The sequence below is a fragment of the Macaca nemestrina genome, chromosome 2 (assembly GCF_043159975.1).
Source record: "Macaca nemestrina isolate mMacNem1 chromosome 2, mMacNem.hap1, whole genome shotgun sequence".
Taxonomy (NCBI): domain Eukaryota; kingdom Metazoa; phylum Chordata; class Mammalia; order Primates; family Cercopithecidae; genus Macaca; species Macaca nemestrina.
Genome location: NC_092126.1, coordinates 81768718 through 81786285, shown reverse-complemented (window position 1 = coordinate 81786285; position 17568 = coordinate 81768718). Strand labels below are relative to the sequence as shown.

Below are 17568 nucleotides of genomic sequence, written 5' to 3'. Positions count from 1 at the left end.
TGTATACATAGATATATATGTGTGTGTATACACATACACACACACACACACACATCCATGCATCAGTCCATCCATCCATCCATCTGTCCATCCTAGGTTCACTAGGATTATATACATTAGACAGAATACTTGCCTATGTATTATTAAGCATTTTCTGTTTGAGTGTTTATGTTTCAATTAAGTGAGTATTAGCAATACGTGTTGCTGTTAGAATTGTGTAGTGAATCCAAAACTGGACAAATAGCTTGTTGTTTATCATGCTCTTAAATCGGCAGATAATCCCTGCCAGCTGTATCAGATTTATTTTCTAACAACAAGAGCACATCTTCATATTGGTGACACAGTCCAGGAGACACAGTCCAGGAAACATAAAATGCACTTTCGTCTGTCACAAGCCTGTTTCTGCTCTTTCCTCCTTCTCAGTTCAACTCCTTTTCCTTCTTATTTCTTTAATTGTCAGTTGAATTAGCAATAAAATGATGTTCTGTTTATGAATGCATCCTTTGTCTTTTAAAATCTGTTGTTCTCTTAACAGCCTGGAGAAACACATGCTGTCACATACTGAAGAGAGGGAATACAAGTGTGATCAGTGTCCCAAGGCATTTAACTGGAAGTCCAATTTAATTCGCCACCAGATGTCACATGACAGTGGAAAGCACTATGAATGTGAAAACTGTGCCAAGGTACAGTGAATTTGTAGGCTACTTGGCCTCTCTCTGTCATCCTGCTCTCTCTTAATCCATCACTTGCTACGATATATAAAAACAAGCCTTCAGAGGGGAAACTATAAATATCTTGAGAAAAGTACACTGAGTGTTGTATGCGAAAAGGCATTAGTAGAGTGTATAAAAACACTTAGTGGGTATCCTTTTATTTTTGTAAGGGAGGAAGTGAGGCTTAATGGTGAGTTCCAGAACTAGGTGTCAGACATCCTTGGTAAATTCCTGGTTCCGCTACTGATTTGCCAGCGTGGAGTTGTTTTATGGTCTTGTGGAGAATGAAAATTTTATCCAATTCATGTTACTGATTGCTTTTAATAGCAATTTGTGAGGAAGTCACATAAAATTTCTGAATGCCTATTCAGAAAGAATGGGTGACTCTTACATTTGCAGATTTTTCCAACCAAGGGCTCACCGTAAATTATGACTTGGTTCTAATTAAAATGTGTAGAGCCTCTGTCAGTGCTGAACAACATAAGGATGATATGGAAGTACTCAACTTAGACCATAACTGTGAACTATGGTAAAAGTAATTCACTTCTTTTAATTTCATGTTTCTTAATTAACTCAAAGATGTCCTGGTGTCATTAAAGTTGCTTTCTATTTCCAAAACACATTTCCTAGCATTTTAATAGCTTTTTTTTTATGCCAATGGAAATTTCTGTACCCCACCAGGTTACTGGGTAATCATTCGCCTGTGATTACCTTGTTCTGTGCACATTAAAATTTCGTATGTTTTTTCCTCATAAAAAATTAAAGACATTTGAAATTTCTTTAGGGATGTTTTGCTCTCAGATGTGTTGAGTGGCTTTTTTATTTTTGTTTTTAGTACAATGTCTAAAGGAATGGTTTTAGCTTGCTGGTAAGTCACTGAAAGAGTGTTAGAATTTAACACCTTAGGGAAGCTCTTTAAATAGATTTAAGGTATGTTAGTCAAAATCCTCTAAATTTTTGTACACAATGTGTCTTTACTTAAAGGGTGAAAAAAGCACACAAGTTTTAATAATGGCATAACCAGCATTTTATTACTTAACTCAAGTCACTCTAAGTGGTATCAAAAAGGGTCTTGAATAAGGCCTAATGGCGCCATTCATTATTTGCTCAACTGATACCAGTGGATACACCATGCTAAGGATATAGAGCAGAATAATTTACAGTTCCTACCCTAGAGGAGAGTACATTTTGGAAATTGGAGGAGAGTACACTTTTGGTCTTTGGGGTAAAGAAAAACAAAACAAATAAGCAAAGTTTCTTCTTGAGTCATCCCGGGTCTTCTTTATTGTGCCCTTGAGTTAAGTTTCTTGATTAATCAGTACTCATTTCCTAGCAGGTTTTCACGGACCCTAGCAACCTTCAGCGGCACATTCGCTCTCAGCATGTCGGTGCCCGGGCCCATGCATGCCCGGAGTGTGGCAAAACGTTTGCCACTTCGTCGGGCCTCAAACAACACAAGCACATCCACAGCAGTGTGAAGCCCTTTATCTGTAAGTTTTCAACACTCCAGCCCTCCTTCCCACATCTGTCTCTCCTCCAAAAGGCACTGTGACCAGGAGAGTGACTGCACATGGCCTTTAGAGGGTCACTGTGTTAGCTATTTATGGTCCAATACAGTAGGGCTATTTATGATTACAAGTAAATCTTTTATAATCAGATCCATGGTATTTTGTCCTTGATTCCTGGGGTGTTTTCTTTTAGAAGAAATCAATAACAGGTAGAGGAAAGAAAAGTCATTAGATAATCAAAGGGAAATCTCTCAGGTTGTAGGATTTAATCAGGACAATCAGATTTGTCTCATATCGTAAATGTTCATGGCTTTGTAAAGCAGCAAATAGCAGACATCACTAAATAAGATGAAGTGATTAAAAACCTGTTCTGGAACAGAAAGAGCTGGAAGAACCCCACCTGGGAAGTGGGCTTATGGCTCTGTGTGCATGTATGTGAGTATATGTGTGTGGAGAGAGCAAGGGAGATGAAATGCTTTTTAATCTACCCATTGTTGCCGATCACAGGCTGTCGGACCTGTAGTTCTCTGTTACTTGAAGAAAAGCAGAACATTTTCACTTAGATGCTGGACATGCTGTTTCTCCTACCCACTGCACCAAAGCAAGTTTATAGGCAATGTGCTTTTAGGGGACATCTGATCTGACCACCTACTTAGAACATCCCTGTACAGAGCACTGTAGTAACATCCTTCAGATACAATAAAACTCAGCTCTCATTTGCTTTTTCTTCTGTCCACCCACTCCTATTCTCTGTATTGTGCTCAAACATTTTTTAAGTAAAATCAGTTGTTCTTAGTCTACCTGGGCAAAAATTCTGGGCTGCTTTGATTCCATGGCTTGGCTGAACATATAAATACAATAACTTATTGAGTTGTGCTACAAAATTCAAGACTGATTTTGGACCCAGATACACATAGAATTGGTAGAAGCATACTCAGCACTTGGCAAGACCTCTGACTTTGGTTTGTAAAAGGTATATGAGACACTACTACAGGACCTGATGGAAAAAACTAATTTTCAGTGCCAACATGGAGATGCCAGAGACTAACTCTGCTTTGCCTTGACACAGCCTTCTTTTGTGTGTCCAAGCACCAAAAGAGCTTTTCTTTCCTTTTCCAGCTTACACTAGAGTCCTGTTTTGCTCATATGTTCTTCTGTTCCCCGGGTGAAGAGGACTAGCAGATAAACAAAAGGGTGCTCTCGTCTCCCTTGGGGAAGCTCTGTTGAAGGTCACGGGAAATAAAGCATTCAATAGAAATTTTAGACTTCTTGTCTCAAAAAGGCATTCCTGACTCTTAAGTCTTAATGCCCTGAAAATGTACTTGGAAGTACTACAGGCATACGATATTAAATAGTTCATTTATTTCTGATTCCTCAGAAATAAATTTTGGTAAGTTTTATTATGTTTTGATGTGAAAAAAACTAGAATAAACCACAAAGAATTGTGATCACTCATTTAATGCTTTCTCTATTATTTAAAATAAAAGTCAGAAAATATAGACTTCTACTCTCGAAGATTCTGGGATCTGGAATTTTAATTGTGTTGAAGACAAGTGTTTCACTTTAAAGTGTCACAGGGTGTCCCTTTCCAATCAGATTGCATAAAGTATTTCCCTTGAATGATTTTCGGTAATTATTGGTAAATTTAAATAGCAGATGGCATTTTTTAAAATTTAAAATCTTACAGAGAACCATGGAGTAATTATGAATAATAGCCATGTAATTTCAGAACAAAAGAGTTTAAAGATCAGGAAATGGTGCGGAGACTTGAGTGGAGGAGGTTCACCTAGGGCTGATATCTGTTTCTCACCAGAAGGCCACACACCACGATTTACCCCCACTGGTGTGTTTATGGCAACTGTCTCTTATTACAGTGTGCTGCCACGCTTGAGCCCAAAGTTACCAGTGCTAAGGTAATTACTCACTGCCTTTACAGAAACCTCCAGCTTTCCCAAATAGAAACCACATGCTCTAATAGGCTGAATATATTCAAAATGCCTCTTAATTTGTTTAATAAGTAGAAAAATGCAATGTTAACTGCTGGCTAATTCCTTATTACTGAGAAAATTACAGTAGAGTACAGACTTCAACATCAATTGAACCAGTTTACCTGGAGGCCTGGTAGTTTGTAGTATGCCAGGCCCGTCCTTCAAGTGCTGAAAACAAAGCCTCTGCCTAAGAAAACATCCCAGATTCAATGTTCTTGAGCCCAGACACAGACACCACTCAGCCATGTAACAAAGGGTGCCACCAGAAAAGTCAGCTGAACTTCTGTTACTCCAATAGAGAGAAGCTCTTGATTTTTTTAAAGCCATCTGATTGTAAGAAAGAAGTGTAGAGAGCAACATTTCCTTGCCAATAAATGACAAGCCTTTGAGAAACTTATGTCTTGGTTGAATACTCATCAAGACATTTTTCCAATGCCTTTTAAGAGGTGTTGCTTTCGTACTTTTTATAATTCCAATAATAAAATGTTGTTATTGCTTGTAGCTGAATTATTCTAATATATCTAGTGAGTGTCTGATGTTTCTACCTTCTCCATGATATGATTTTAATTAGTGTATCAAACAATTTAAGTTAGATGTCTATTTATGGTGTGTGGTTAAATCATGTATACTTTTAAAGCCGACTCTGGTCAATATATTCTAGTAAAATAATTTGAAAAGATGTCACCCACATCTTCTAATCCCATTAAAATGCATGTTATAGCCTCTATAATGTGATTCATCCCACAATTGAAGGCACCTTTAATATTACCAAACGCGTTGATATATGCAACAATACAGTTTAACATTTAGTAGTAAAAGAAAGAGATATACCCTCACTTTAGTACTTCTTGTTTGGATGTATGTGGGATAATCCAAGTTCTGGGTGAGTTTTGCTTGACTGAAAGTTTATAAAATCTCCTTGGCATGGGTTTTTTTGTTTTTTTGTTTTAATTATTATTGCTTTGACTTAGAAGCACAACCATTCTGCACTTAAAGGCAGCCATTGTATGAAAGCAATAAGTGTTGCATTTTGTCTTCAATTTAATTTCTTAAAATAAATTTGTTTCAACAATTACCAACAAGGTACATCTTGTTTCTGCATGGATTGAACATGCACAGAAGTGTTAAAGTAAGCTCACACATAACGTGGCTCAATCCCATAAAGTGAAATAAAAAAATATGATGCTCGGGGTACTGATACTGTAATCCTGCTGGACCATGAAGTGAGTGAGGAATTTTACCTGGTAAAGGAGTTATTAAGGGTTGCAAAGTTTGGTCTTAAAATATACTTGGCTATAGTATAGTGGCACATGTGTGAGGAGGGAGATTCTACTTTACTGGCAAATTCTTAGTGAAGAAACATATTTCACAGCTGCACCCAATGCTGTGCCCTTCTTTCTGGATTAGAGCTTTCACAGTACTCTCCCCGACTGACCATAGCTGGCTATCACACACTGGAGTCAAACCTGAGATAACCAGTGTAGATATGACAACAAGTGGACATGTTTCCCAAGGACGGGGGTTTCATAAATGCAGGAAGGTTAGCGCAACCACTGGTGTGAGGGGAAGTCAGAGGACGTGATCATAGTTCATGGGAACCAGCAATGCAGGATGGGCTACATTCAATTTAGTTTCCTTTGCAGGCTTAAAATAGAGCCATTGTAAATTATGTCAGTCTTTCTCAAATCATGAAAATGATTGTTAAAAAAAAGTCTCAGAATACACAATGTGCATTGTTGTGTGGCTTTGATGTGTGAATGATGAGAGCATATGATATAATACCAATTAAATAATAGCAGGGCAGTCACAGGCTTTTTCCCCAAGGGGAGAGGCAATAAAGGTGAAGTTTCTGGTTGAGGATGTTTTATTTTGTTTTGGTGCCTACAAAATAGAATTTTTAAGTACTCTAAAATTTGAAAGGGGTTCTTGTTATGTTTCAGACGTAATACATTTTAAGACTTTAATTTTCAACATTATATTAGTATAATAATTGTGTGGAGAATCAATGCATGATGGAATTTAACTTTCCATAAATATTTAAATACACAAATATTATGCAAAATATTGCACAATGGGGGTGACAAAATATATATACCTATATATATGAAATATTTGTGCTGCCTCAAGACATTTGTCAGGTTGGTTGCCTTGCTTTGGAATCTAGTGAAATGGGGTTTTCTGTGTTTGGAGCACCCAGATTGGTGCCTCCAATGTCTTTTACTAGCTTCCTAATTGAAATTTTGAGTAAACCAATTGTGATATTTGCTAAATTCAGAAGCAATTGACATAAAGCCTGAGATTCTTTTTTGTTGTTTGCACACAGGTGAGGTCTGCCATAAATCCTATACTCAGTTTTCAAACCTTTGCCGTCATAAGCGCATGCATGCTGATTGCAGAACCCAAATCAAGTGCAAAGACTGTGGACAAATGTTCAGCACTACGTCTTCCTTAAATAAACACAGGAGGTTTTGTGAGGGCAAGAACCATTTTGCGGCAGGTGGATTTTTTGGCCAAGGCATTTCACTTCCTGGAACCCCAGCTATGGATAAAACGTCCATGGTTAATATGAGTCATGCCAACCCGGGCCTTGCTGACTATTTTGGCGCCAATAGGCATCCTGCTGGTCTTACCTTTCCAACAGCTCCTGGATTTTCTTTTAGCTTCCCTGGTCTGTTTCCTTCCGGCTTGTACCACAGGCCTCCTTTGATACCTGCTAGTTCTCCTGTTAAAGGACTATCAAGTACTGAACAGACAAACAAAAGTCAAAGTCCCCTCATGACACATCCTCAGATACTGCCAGCTACACAGGATATTTTGAAGGCACTATCTAAACACCCATCTGTAGGGGACAATAAGCCAGTGGAGCTCCAGCCCGAGAGGTCCTCTGAAGAGAGGCCCCTTGAGAAAATCAGTGACCAGTCAGAGAGTAGTGACCTTGATGATGTCAGTACACCAAGTGGCAGTGACCTGGAAACAACCTCGGGCTCTGATCTGGAAAGTGACATTGAAAGTGATAAAGAGAAATTTAAAGAAAATGGTAAAATGTTCAAAGACAAAGTAAGCCCTCTTCAGAATCTGGCTTCAATAAATAATAAGAAAGAATACAGCAATCATTCCATTTTCTCACCATCTTTAGAGGAGCAGACTGCGGTGTCAGGAGCTGTGAATGATTCTATAAAGGCTATTGCTTCTATTGCTGAAAAATACTTTGGTTCAACAGGACTGGTGGGGCTGCAAGACAAAAAAGTTGGAGCTTTACCTTACCCTTCCATGTTTCCCCTCCCGTTTTTTCCAGCATTCTCTCAATCAATGTACCCATTTCCTGATAGAGACTTGAGATCGTTACCTTTGAAAATGGAACCCCAATCACCAGGTGAAGTAAAGAAACTGCAGAAGGGCAGCTCTGAGTCCCCCTTTGATCTCACCACTAAACGAAAAGATGAGAAGCCCTTGACTCCAGTCCCCTCCAAGCCTCCAGTGACGCCTGCCACAAGCCAAGACCAGCCCCTGGATCTAAGTATGGGCAGTAGGAGTAGAGCCAGTGGGACAAAGTTGACTGAGCCTCGAAAAAACCACGTGTTTGGGGAAAAAAAAGGAAGCAATGTCGAATCAAGACCTGCTTCAGATGGTTCCTTGCAGCATGCAAGACCCACTCCTTTCTTTATGGACCCTATTTACAGGTAAGCGTGTATGGGAGATGACAAAATATGAACAGATGTATGAAAGGTGTTATTTACACTGTAAAGTGATGGCTTTTTAACACGTCATTTTTACTATTATTATAAAACAGAGTGAAGTTGTTTGATCTAGTGAACTCATTTTTTATTCTGAAAGTTGGATCATTCTGTTTGAACGTATTTTTAGATGTTTCTGAAGTTGGGGGTTTGGAATAGGACTACAGAATTTTTTTCCCTTGACAATAAATTTATTTTTAAACACTTTATTTGGAGTGGAAAATATGGGAAAATCATATTTAAAGTAAATTGTCAAGTGGCAGAAGAATGAGGATCCTGAAGGATTAATGCAAATATGCGTGGGTACTAAAATGGGTCAGGTTCTTTGGAATACGGGGGGATACATAACAGCAAGAGTCCACTCTTTGTTAACCTACCAACACATCCTTAATAAGGGCTGATCATATTGTTTCTAAATAAATCTCTCAGGAGCCCCCAAGTAAATGAAATATTAATCACGGAGTATGTTTTGTACATAATATGAGTAGTTGGCATAAAAAAATGTCTCTGTTTAATAGCTTCATTATCCAGTTTCCTTTGATGTAGCAAAAAAATCTTGGGGTGAAACATACAAGTTTAATAAAAGATCTTTTTGGCAATATTCAGTAATATTCACTTGACCAAAGTGATTTAGTTTTAAAATACTAGTTTTCTTTAAATGGGTATGAATAATATGTTTGTTACATATTTTGAATATTACAAACATTTTCATATTTACTTTCTCATTCTAATATTGAACATTGTCAAGAGTTCATGGAACATGTGGATAATTTTTTATTGAACTTATCTAACATTGGAGTATTTTCATATTTTGCCTAATTCTCTTTTGTGAAGAGGAAGTGTGCTATTATTTAATTCAACAGTATTTATCAAGTTAATATTACTTAATAGGTACTAGAGCTGCAAGTTCTTCTCACTTAAAACTCTTCTTCTATGTAAATTATCTATAATGCATTAACAAGGAAACACTGTCAGTGTGGAAAGACTACCCTCATTTGAATATGATAAAGTATTATCAAAGGACAATACAAAATATCTCAGTCCTGTCAGTACCAATTTTGGTTACTCTTTAAAATTATTATATCTTAATTCCTTTGGCAGTCCTGTTACTAGAGAAGGAAAAAAAAGACAAACATGTCTTCCGTATTTTGTGTGTAGATTGTATGTCACACATTTCAGGTCAGGTCATATTTCCAACTCAGTGATGTGTCTCAGTCCTTTGTTAAGATAATTTTTCAGACTTTCCTTTTTATACCCTCTCAATAGCAACTGGCTTCCAATTCTTCCACACATCTCTTGCACTCATCCTCATCACCTACTAGCATTCCTCTTACTCACTGTGATCTCCAACATCTCTCTGGTGCTTGTCTCAATTAAGACCTAGGCCTGTCATTTTGCCAAACTCATGAAAGACCTAGAACCCAGTTTTAGTGGCAGACTTGGGTTGAAATCTCAGCCTTCTCGTGTCTGAGACTTTAAACAAATCCATAAAATGGATATAACATCACCTACTTCAATAAGTGAAATAATATATGCAACACACATATATCACATATATAATATCAATAAGTGGTAGCTATTTTATTCTGCTTTAAGAGTGCATACATCTAAAAGTATTTTTAATTACCAAGTTGGTAAAAGGAATTAATTCAATATAGATGTATTATTTCCCTATGTGCTTAATACAAAATAGGATGGCAAACATTTCTAAAGCAGAAGGGATATATAGGTAAGTTTTATGTGTCTCTCTCTATCTTCAGAAAGCTCCCCATTCTCTTCTCACCACACCCATCCTATCTGCCTGCTTCCTTTATCAGCAGTGGCATCCAAAGAGCATATATGTTCTCTCTCTGAATATATATTAAATATAATTTACATAAAATATTTATATATTAATATATTATGCTATACATTTAAATAGAAATATATATTGAGAGAGAGAGAACCTCAAAGAGTGGCTAGCAGTGTATATGCTTGGAAATGCCCTTACTATTATTGACAAATATGGAAGGAATAGAGTGCATATTTGGGAGAACACCTTCTTGGTAGAAAATGGCTCTAGTATTCAAAATCAGCCTTAACCTCATGATTTCAAAATCATCAAGCATTCTTGTCTACATTTGGAATGGAAAGGTACTGAATTTGTGACAAATGCCTCTAATTTAGTGACTCCTCATTTTTCACATTTTCTCATTATTCTTATTCCTAGTCATTCAGTAGGGTTTTTCCATTATAAATAGGATCCTCTCTCCTTAAGTACCTGGGAGTGTCACGAGTAATCTCCAAGAACTGGACAGATGTCTTTATATTTTTATGAGTGTGCTTCCCAGAAACCTACCATTGGCTTTATTGGTAGATGCTTTAAATGTCAGTGATTATGCAGTGATTGATATGTGAAACTGATTCATCTCCAAAATCTAATTTTAACCTTTCAGAGTAGAGAAAAGAAAACTAACTGACCCACTTGAAGCTTTAAAAGAGAAATACTTGAGGCCTTCTCCAGGATTCTTGTTTCACCCACAAGTAAGTATTTCAGATTTGAGATTTCCAGCTTGTAAACTAACTTGTTGATCCTGAAAAGCAGGTGCAATGAAATGAAAGATATCTTGAGAACATTAGGATTTCCTATGACGCTGGTGTGGAAGAACACAGGAAATTCTAGCAGAATTAAAACCCAAGCTCTTTAAAGAAAAATTAGTTAATATATGTGTAAAGATAACATGGTTCCAGTGTTAAATGATTGTCTGCTATTAACTGTTTATTGAGTTAAAGTGCATTTTGGAGTGAGCAGGACTCAGTTAAGAAAATAAATATCCAAGGTGTGCTTTGTGTGTGGTGGTTGCTGATACTGAGAAATAGATCATACTGTGACTCGTCCCAAACTCGTGAAGGTCATTCTTGTTCTTTTAGAGCTTAGATAAAAACAGGAAATGAGTCTACCTGACAAGTTGTTACCACAGAGGGTGAAGGAATTTATCTAGAGACCACTGAGCATTCCAGCAAAGCTCTGTAATTGCACAAGAATTCACCACAATGCAAAGTGCTATTTGCTGAATAGAGTTGTGTTCATTTATCAAAATATATACAGTCTATCATTGCAAGGAAAATACAAAGCAGTACTATCTCTAATTGGTTCATCCTAAAGTCCTTATACATTTAGTAATTTTAAAAAATGGGTTTACATATCAACCACCATCTGGAAAATCATACTGAAAGAACAAATGCGGTATATAAACATCTTGAATATGGTTTCTTAATTTAAAATTTATTTTACTTTTGTTTAAAGGATGCAAGCTCTGGTCTTTATAGATAGCAACATTTTAATGAAACTTCTTAAAAACAGAGTAAACTAATTTGTTTTGTTGCAATATGTTCAAACAAAAAATGATGGTTCTCTAATAAAATCGGGGGAGTTTATGCCAGCTGTCTTATGGAGAGCTATGAGGCAATTAAATGAATTAAATAAAGATAATGGGATATGATTCGTTTTTCCTTTTCCTTTCTGTTACCTCTTTTACACTTTTTCAAGTATCTTTCCAGAGTCCTGAATAAAGAGTATGAGAGTTGTAACACAATCTTCTGGGTTAGTTGGATAAATCTACTACTGCTAAAGAACGCTCACTCCCTTTCAAAATGAGATAATATATGGTTTAGCAGTAAAAGTTTTAGAAACATTCCAGTTAGTATTAATTTTATATAGGAAGATTAAAGAATGTTATTCACATAATTACTTTATGGAAAAGAAGTAAGTTATAAAACAGTTAATGTTTATCAGGACTATATTTTATATTTAGACTGATCTAAGTAGTACTTGTAAAGTTTCATAGGCTAATAAACTGGAATGTAGCACATATTTTGTGTCAGATGTTGTACAAAAAGTACATCTCTCCTAATAGCTTCCTGTATAATTTTAAGTAAATACGTATGAGGATATAATATTCATATATGCATTAATGTTATAATAATTAATTACAGTAATCATGATTTTCATGTTCTGATCATCTTTACAATTTAGTAATTAACCATTTCAAAATTGAGTGCTATGGGTACATGATAGAATGGAGAAAAACCAAAACAGGGATTCAGTGTCTTTTAGCATCTTAGTCTACCTGGCTCTTAGTTTTCCTGTTTGTAAAATGAGAGAGTTGGGTGTAAGGTTTCTAACCACTTTGAAATTCCAAGATGTTTTGCTAACCACGGTAAATTTACCATTTCATAAGATGGGGAGTTTTGTCAACCATTAATTCTGTATGAATTTGCAGCTGTTAGCGATATAGTAGGTATATATTTTAAAATTATAAGAGAGCAGATTATATTTTAATATTCCCAAATTAATTAAGGATCACAAAAGATGAGGCATGTGTCCAGGGCTTCGAGCATAGCAGTCATTCCTCAGATCTTCACAAACACACCTGTGGGAGTGCAGTGGCAGTGTTTTCCTCCTGCACCAGAATGTCACGTCTTGGTATAAGGGACTCCCTATTGCTGTATGTTGATATTAGAACAGGACCCAAGAGTGATGATCAAAATACTTAAAACCTGATGTGTCATGAATACCCACCAATCAGAATGGATTTCTGCCATTCTGGAGCAGGATACTGGAGGCTCTTGCTGCACCAACTGCCAATGTTTTATTCGCTGGATAGTGGGACTATCTGAGAGGTGTTTGGGAAAGAGGCCAGGGAAGCAGGGGAACATTTAGAGTGCTTAGGGCAAAGGCTATTTACCAACTGTTACAGAAATATTTCATTGTTTTTATAACCATCATGACTGTTTTCGTGTGTCATGCTATATATAGCTGGGATACAAGCTGGGATACAGACAAGCCCTCTTCCTCTTTAATCAAGTCTTACCCTTCCCAGCGTAGCTGGAAGAGTTGGAATTTGTGTACACCACATATTTAGCATTGTGCTTGGCATGTGGAAGGACCTAAATGAGGAAGAGCTCTTATTAGTGGGTGCAAAAACATTTTATTATAAATATAAAGGGATGTTATTAAAACACCCTCCTCTCATCCCCTGCCCAATTTCTTTGCCAGGGCCATGCCATGTACTAGGAGTACTTGAAAAGATGCTTATTGTATTCTTGGCATGACCTCACTGCAGAAGTAAAGGGGGCACAGATCAAGGAGCCAAAGCAGAATGACTTGCTTCTGTTCTCAGTGCTTGTTATGATTTCATAGCTAATGTGCTCGCATAAAACTGTTCATTGCTGTATTTTCCATTTAAGTATATTAGAGCAAATCACATGGATTCTCTCAGCTTCTGGATCGTCATTTCAAAATGGGAATAATATCTGCCCTATCTATTTCTTAGGGTTGTCATAGTAATAAAGGGGTATCACATTCTCAATGTTTTAGGAAAAAGAAAGAAGGATGCTTCATAGTGGTATTCTCTGGGCAAGTCTAGTTTTACAATTTTTGTATATCTTTATATTGTTCTCAGCATATCCCTTCCCATTCCATAATTCCTAGTCAGTGATAAGTGAACACCTCGGTAAATAAAAATCTACTGAATTTTATTGAAAGATTATTAGGCTATATGACTGCCTTTTAGAATAATATGTGTTTTAAAAATTCTGTCAAAAATACTTAGAAGATACATGAGTACATACATCAAAATTAAAAGATAAATGCCGAGGGTCTCAAGTCTTCTCTTAGTTCCAATCTTGAAGAAGCATGTTTGCTCTATCAGACCAGGTGAGAACTATTTAGTCCTCTAGTTTTCTTTTACAAATCAGTTAGTTTACTCTAAGGGAGAAATAAGCATAGTAGAGGCTTTCTCTGCATATGTGGTTGAAAATTATTTATGGTCACTATAATTTTGAAAAGGAGTTGAATGGCCACAAATAGGTCAGATGCAGGGAATGTTATTACTGTGTGACCTCTGAATGTCCATTTCATTTGTTCCTATTTTGGATCCTTTGCATTCACGTTGATAGCCCATTTGAACGTCCATGGAAGTCATTTGTCAATTACACTATTGTAAAAGTGGCTATTATTCCTTGGTTTGATGTTTCTATACTTTTAATATTGTTTTTGGTTATTTGCACATTTTATTTGCAAATGTTTGGCTTTGAATACATCTGCAACAGACTATTTTTTTGCTTCCATTTCTGTCCTTTCTTCATTCTTTTATATTTTCTTTCTTTTAAATTGGCTGATTATCCTGCTACTACATTCCAAGGAACTGAGGAGACAGTCTTTTCCTAAGTTATAATATGTGAAAAATCACTTAAATCTTCTGTTCTTCATGTTCTATTTTGCTTTCAACAAGTGTTTCTTATGGTTAGATTTCTTCTGCAATCAAGTTTTCATCCTTTAAAAACTACGTATCTTCCTTAATAAAGACACCACAATGTATATAAGCAAAATGTATATCTCCTTTAACCAAGCAAAATGATATTTTAAACTTTTGTGTCTCCTGGAAGAGCTTCTAACCCACTGAAGGTTTTCCCAGTGAATCTTGTCATAAATTGTCATTAATAGCTAGAACTTTTTAGTTTTCCATTAACATTCTTAACTGTTCTGACTACTGATGGTCTGAGTCCTATACTAATAAAAATCAAGTAGTGAATTTCCAAGTACATTATCCTTTGATTATCCTTTTGTTATTCAGTGATTCATATTTGAGTAAATATATTTTCTTTGTTATTAACATTATAAAAATGCAAGAGATTGGATTTTTACAGGAAATGGCTTAATTTTTAGCTATTAGAATAAATTTAGGGATATTGTTTTATAGCAAGTAGTAATTAATAAAAAGGAAGCATCTGCTTTGCTGTAAGATTCTCTAGTAGGTAGCGTTTAGCTTTCTTGTAATAATGAACCTTGATTCAAACATTTCATTCAGGTAAATAGAGGAAATTCAACAGTGTTATAAAAATATTTAATTTTTATGTCCAAAGCTTTTACTCAAGGTACAGTTACATGATAAGCAAAAACTACTAATTTAGTACAAATGTTAATTTCTCAAAGGATAGATTGCAATAAAGATACCAACACAGAAGTAATTTTTTGTTTTTGTTTCAATTTTGCTCCCAGTTCCAACTGCCTGATCAGAGAACTTGGGTAAGTTTCCTACTTATATTTTTGACTAAAGTGATGTAGCATTAAAAAGAAAACAACTTAACATTCTAAATTGCTGTACAGACATAAAGAATTCTGAACTCCTTTCCATTACATGATATGGCTCCAGCAGATAGTTGACCTGCTTTCTCAAGCTGCATTCTTTCAGTTATAATTGGGCATTTAGTGAGCTAGAAATTGTTTACAGAATGATTTTATTCGATAAATCCGATCCATTCCACATAATTATACCTTGATATGGAACTCTTTCTGGACACCTGGGAACACGCTGTTAAACGAGGCTTCGAAATGGGTCACTAAGTGAAAACAACCATTATTTGGTGGAGCCTGTATCAGCATGTAAAGATGCTTTTGATAAAGCCTTCTAAAGGATAAAACCTGAACTTGTGTGTAGATACAGGCTGACATGGGAATTCACATCCATATATCCCAGGGCAGAAATTGGTTCTGGCTATTTAAAGATATAAAACTAAATGTTTACAAATCCATATGTAACTAGTGAATGGATCTTTTAGCATCTAGTCTCACTTCCTTGACTTTCAGTTACTACTTCCAGATACAGTCAGTTTCAGTTAATAATATTAGGGGATAGCTTTATTTTTTATTGTGGAAGATACTCAGGATACAAAGAATACTGCTTATTTAGTTTTTACCACCAAATAAAACTCGGTCAGTGGAAATAACATATAGTTAAAAATATTCTCTAAGTATATGTGTTTCTGTTTCTCTTTTTCACTGAAAATTATTCTGATTTCTGATGAATGGGCAAAATCTTGGGATATAGTTCAGCTGTCCTTTTAAAGTCACTGGATAATTATATATAAACTTAGTTGAAGCATTTTAGCACTAACCTGTTTCCTCTATTTGATGTTAGTTTTTCTTTACCAGAAATTTCTTCATTTTATCTCTTTTGTGGAATATGTAAAATTGTGATTTTTCTCATTCTGATAGACTTTTAAGGTTTAAGTTTATTTCAAAAGTATACAAATATTTATGGAGAGAGAGGGAGAGAGATCAACCCGCTAACTTAGGCAAAGTTGTGCAATAGATGAGGTTGTTTTCTGATTATCCTGGCCGGCATTTCCAGTCTTCTTCCTTTGCATTTCCTGCTAGAGATCTGTCTTGAGTATTGTGCCTCATGGTCCTCATCTTTTCTAAGGTACAGTATGATTTTGACAATAGCTCTGTTGTTAGCTGGTTGAAGCTTAAGGTGTTGACCCCCTACATATATGGCCAAAGATTGTGCCAACTTACAAAGGCAATATAGATTTTAAGTTAAACTACCTTTTCTTACAATACAACAGCATAGTGATTGCTGTTGCAATGCTTTGAAACATTCCCATTCCATTGAGTCACAGGTTTTTTGGAGATGTGATTTACATTTGTATTATAAAACAGATATTAGTAGGGAATATTAAAGATACATGTTTATAATTTTTAGTGGTAAATAAATCTCTATGTTGATTGTTTGTAACACAAAGGATACATGCTTGGGGGGATGAATATTCCATTCTCCATGATGTGATTATTTCACATTGTATGCCTGTGTGAAAACATCTCATGTATCCCACAGATAAATACACCTACAATGTACCACAAAAAATAAAGAAAAAACTAAGTGATTTCATAATTATGACTGCTGAATGTGATACATGGAGTGAGATAACCACAAAATAGAAATATTTACTTCTCCCCCATATGACCATGATTTTGAGATTTCTCAAGATTATCAAATGAATAAATATAGAAAACTACCAAATCTACAGACTTTCCCATCATAAGTTATTTATGAAAAGTTAATTATTTTATGATAAAGTCATGTGTAATCTAATTTGTAAAACATTGAGTCACATGATTAATGGTGTTGTTGGACATATCATTTCATATAATCAGGTTGTCACTTTAATAGTTTTAATGAGAAACCTTTTTATGTCATCAGTTATTGGCTGCCAGATAATAAATGTTAAGTTAAGTGCTTAGGACCCAGTTGATAATATCTTGCCTGCTGAAATGTTTTCAAAAATACTAACTTTATTTGACTAGAGAGATAGCTACATTTTTTGGTAGAAGCTAGGGAATTGTGTCTAAATATTAGTTTACGTCAGTATAAAGTTAATAGCCTCTTGGGGACTGGAAGAGGGTGAAATGACTTCCTCTTCCAGACATCTGGCTGCAGATAACATCAACTATTATATATGTAAATAAAAATTACTGTTCCATAGGAAAAAACTGTCATTTACTGATCTTAGATTAGCCTATGACATTAATGAATCACAGGGTAATATATTTTTAAAATATATGATCTAACTTTTACCCCTTTGATTTCCCCATTCTCAGCAAATTTCTTATTCATCATAGTAGATATTGCTCTTCTCATTTGATTTTTTCATAATTTAAAAACATATAGCTAGATTCTGTTCCATTTATTCCAATTTATCTTGATTTTTAAAATTTAAAATTAATCTCAAAACTTACTATTTCTCCTGCAAAAAGTGTGTTACTTTTGGAGGAACATCACGTGAGTCAGACCAGCCAGCA

The 17568-nt window shown here is 35.6% G+C and overlaps 1 protein-coding gene across 17 annotated transcripts in view; it reads left to right on the top strand.

The window, feature by feature from the left end:
- LOC105466009 (MDS1 and EVI1 complex locus) overlaps nt 1-17568 on the top strand; it is a 591474-nt gene that overhangs the window by 551847 nt on the left and 22059 nt on the right. For 6 of the 17 annotated variants that reach the window (XR_003014483.2, XM_011714750.2, XM_011714790.3 and 3 more), the window contains 5 exons: nt 536-683; nt 2047-2203; nt 6533-7889; nt 10379-10466; nt 14986-15012. Coding sequence is in view for 16 of the 17 variants with exons in the window: in XM_011714750.2 (XP_011713052.1) it covers nt 536-683; nt 2047-2203; nt 6533-7889; nt 10379-10466; nt 14986-15012 (1777 nt within the window). In the remaining variant the exon portion in view is untranslated. The remainder of the gene's footprint in view (nt 1-535; nt 684-2046; nt 2204-6532; nt 7890-10378; nt 10467-14985; nt 15013-17568) is intronic. The other 11 variants (XM_011714761.3, XM_011714832.2, XM_011714838.2 and 8 more) reach the window with 5 other exon arrangements.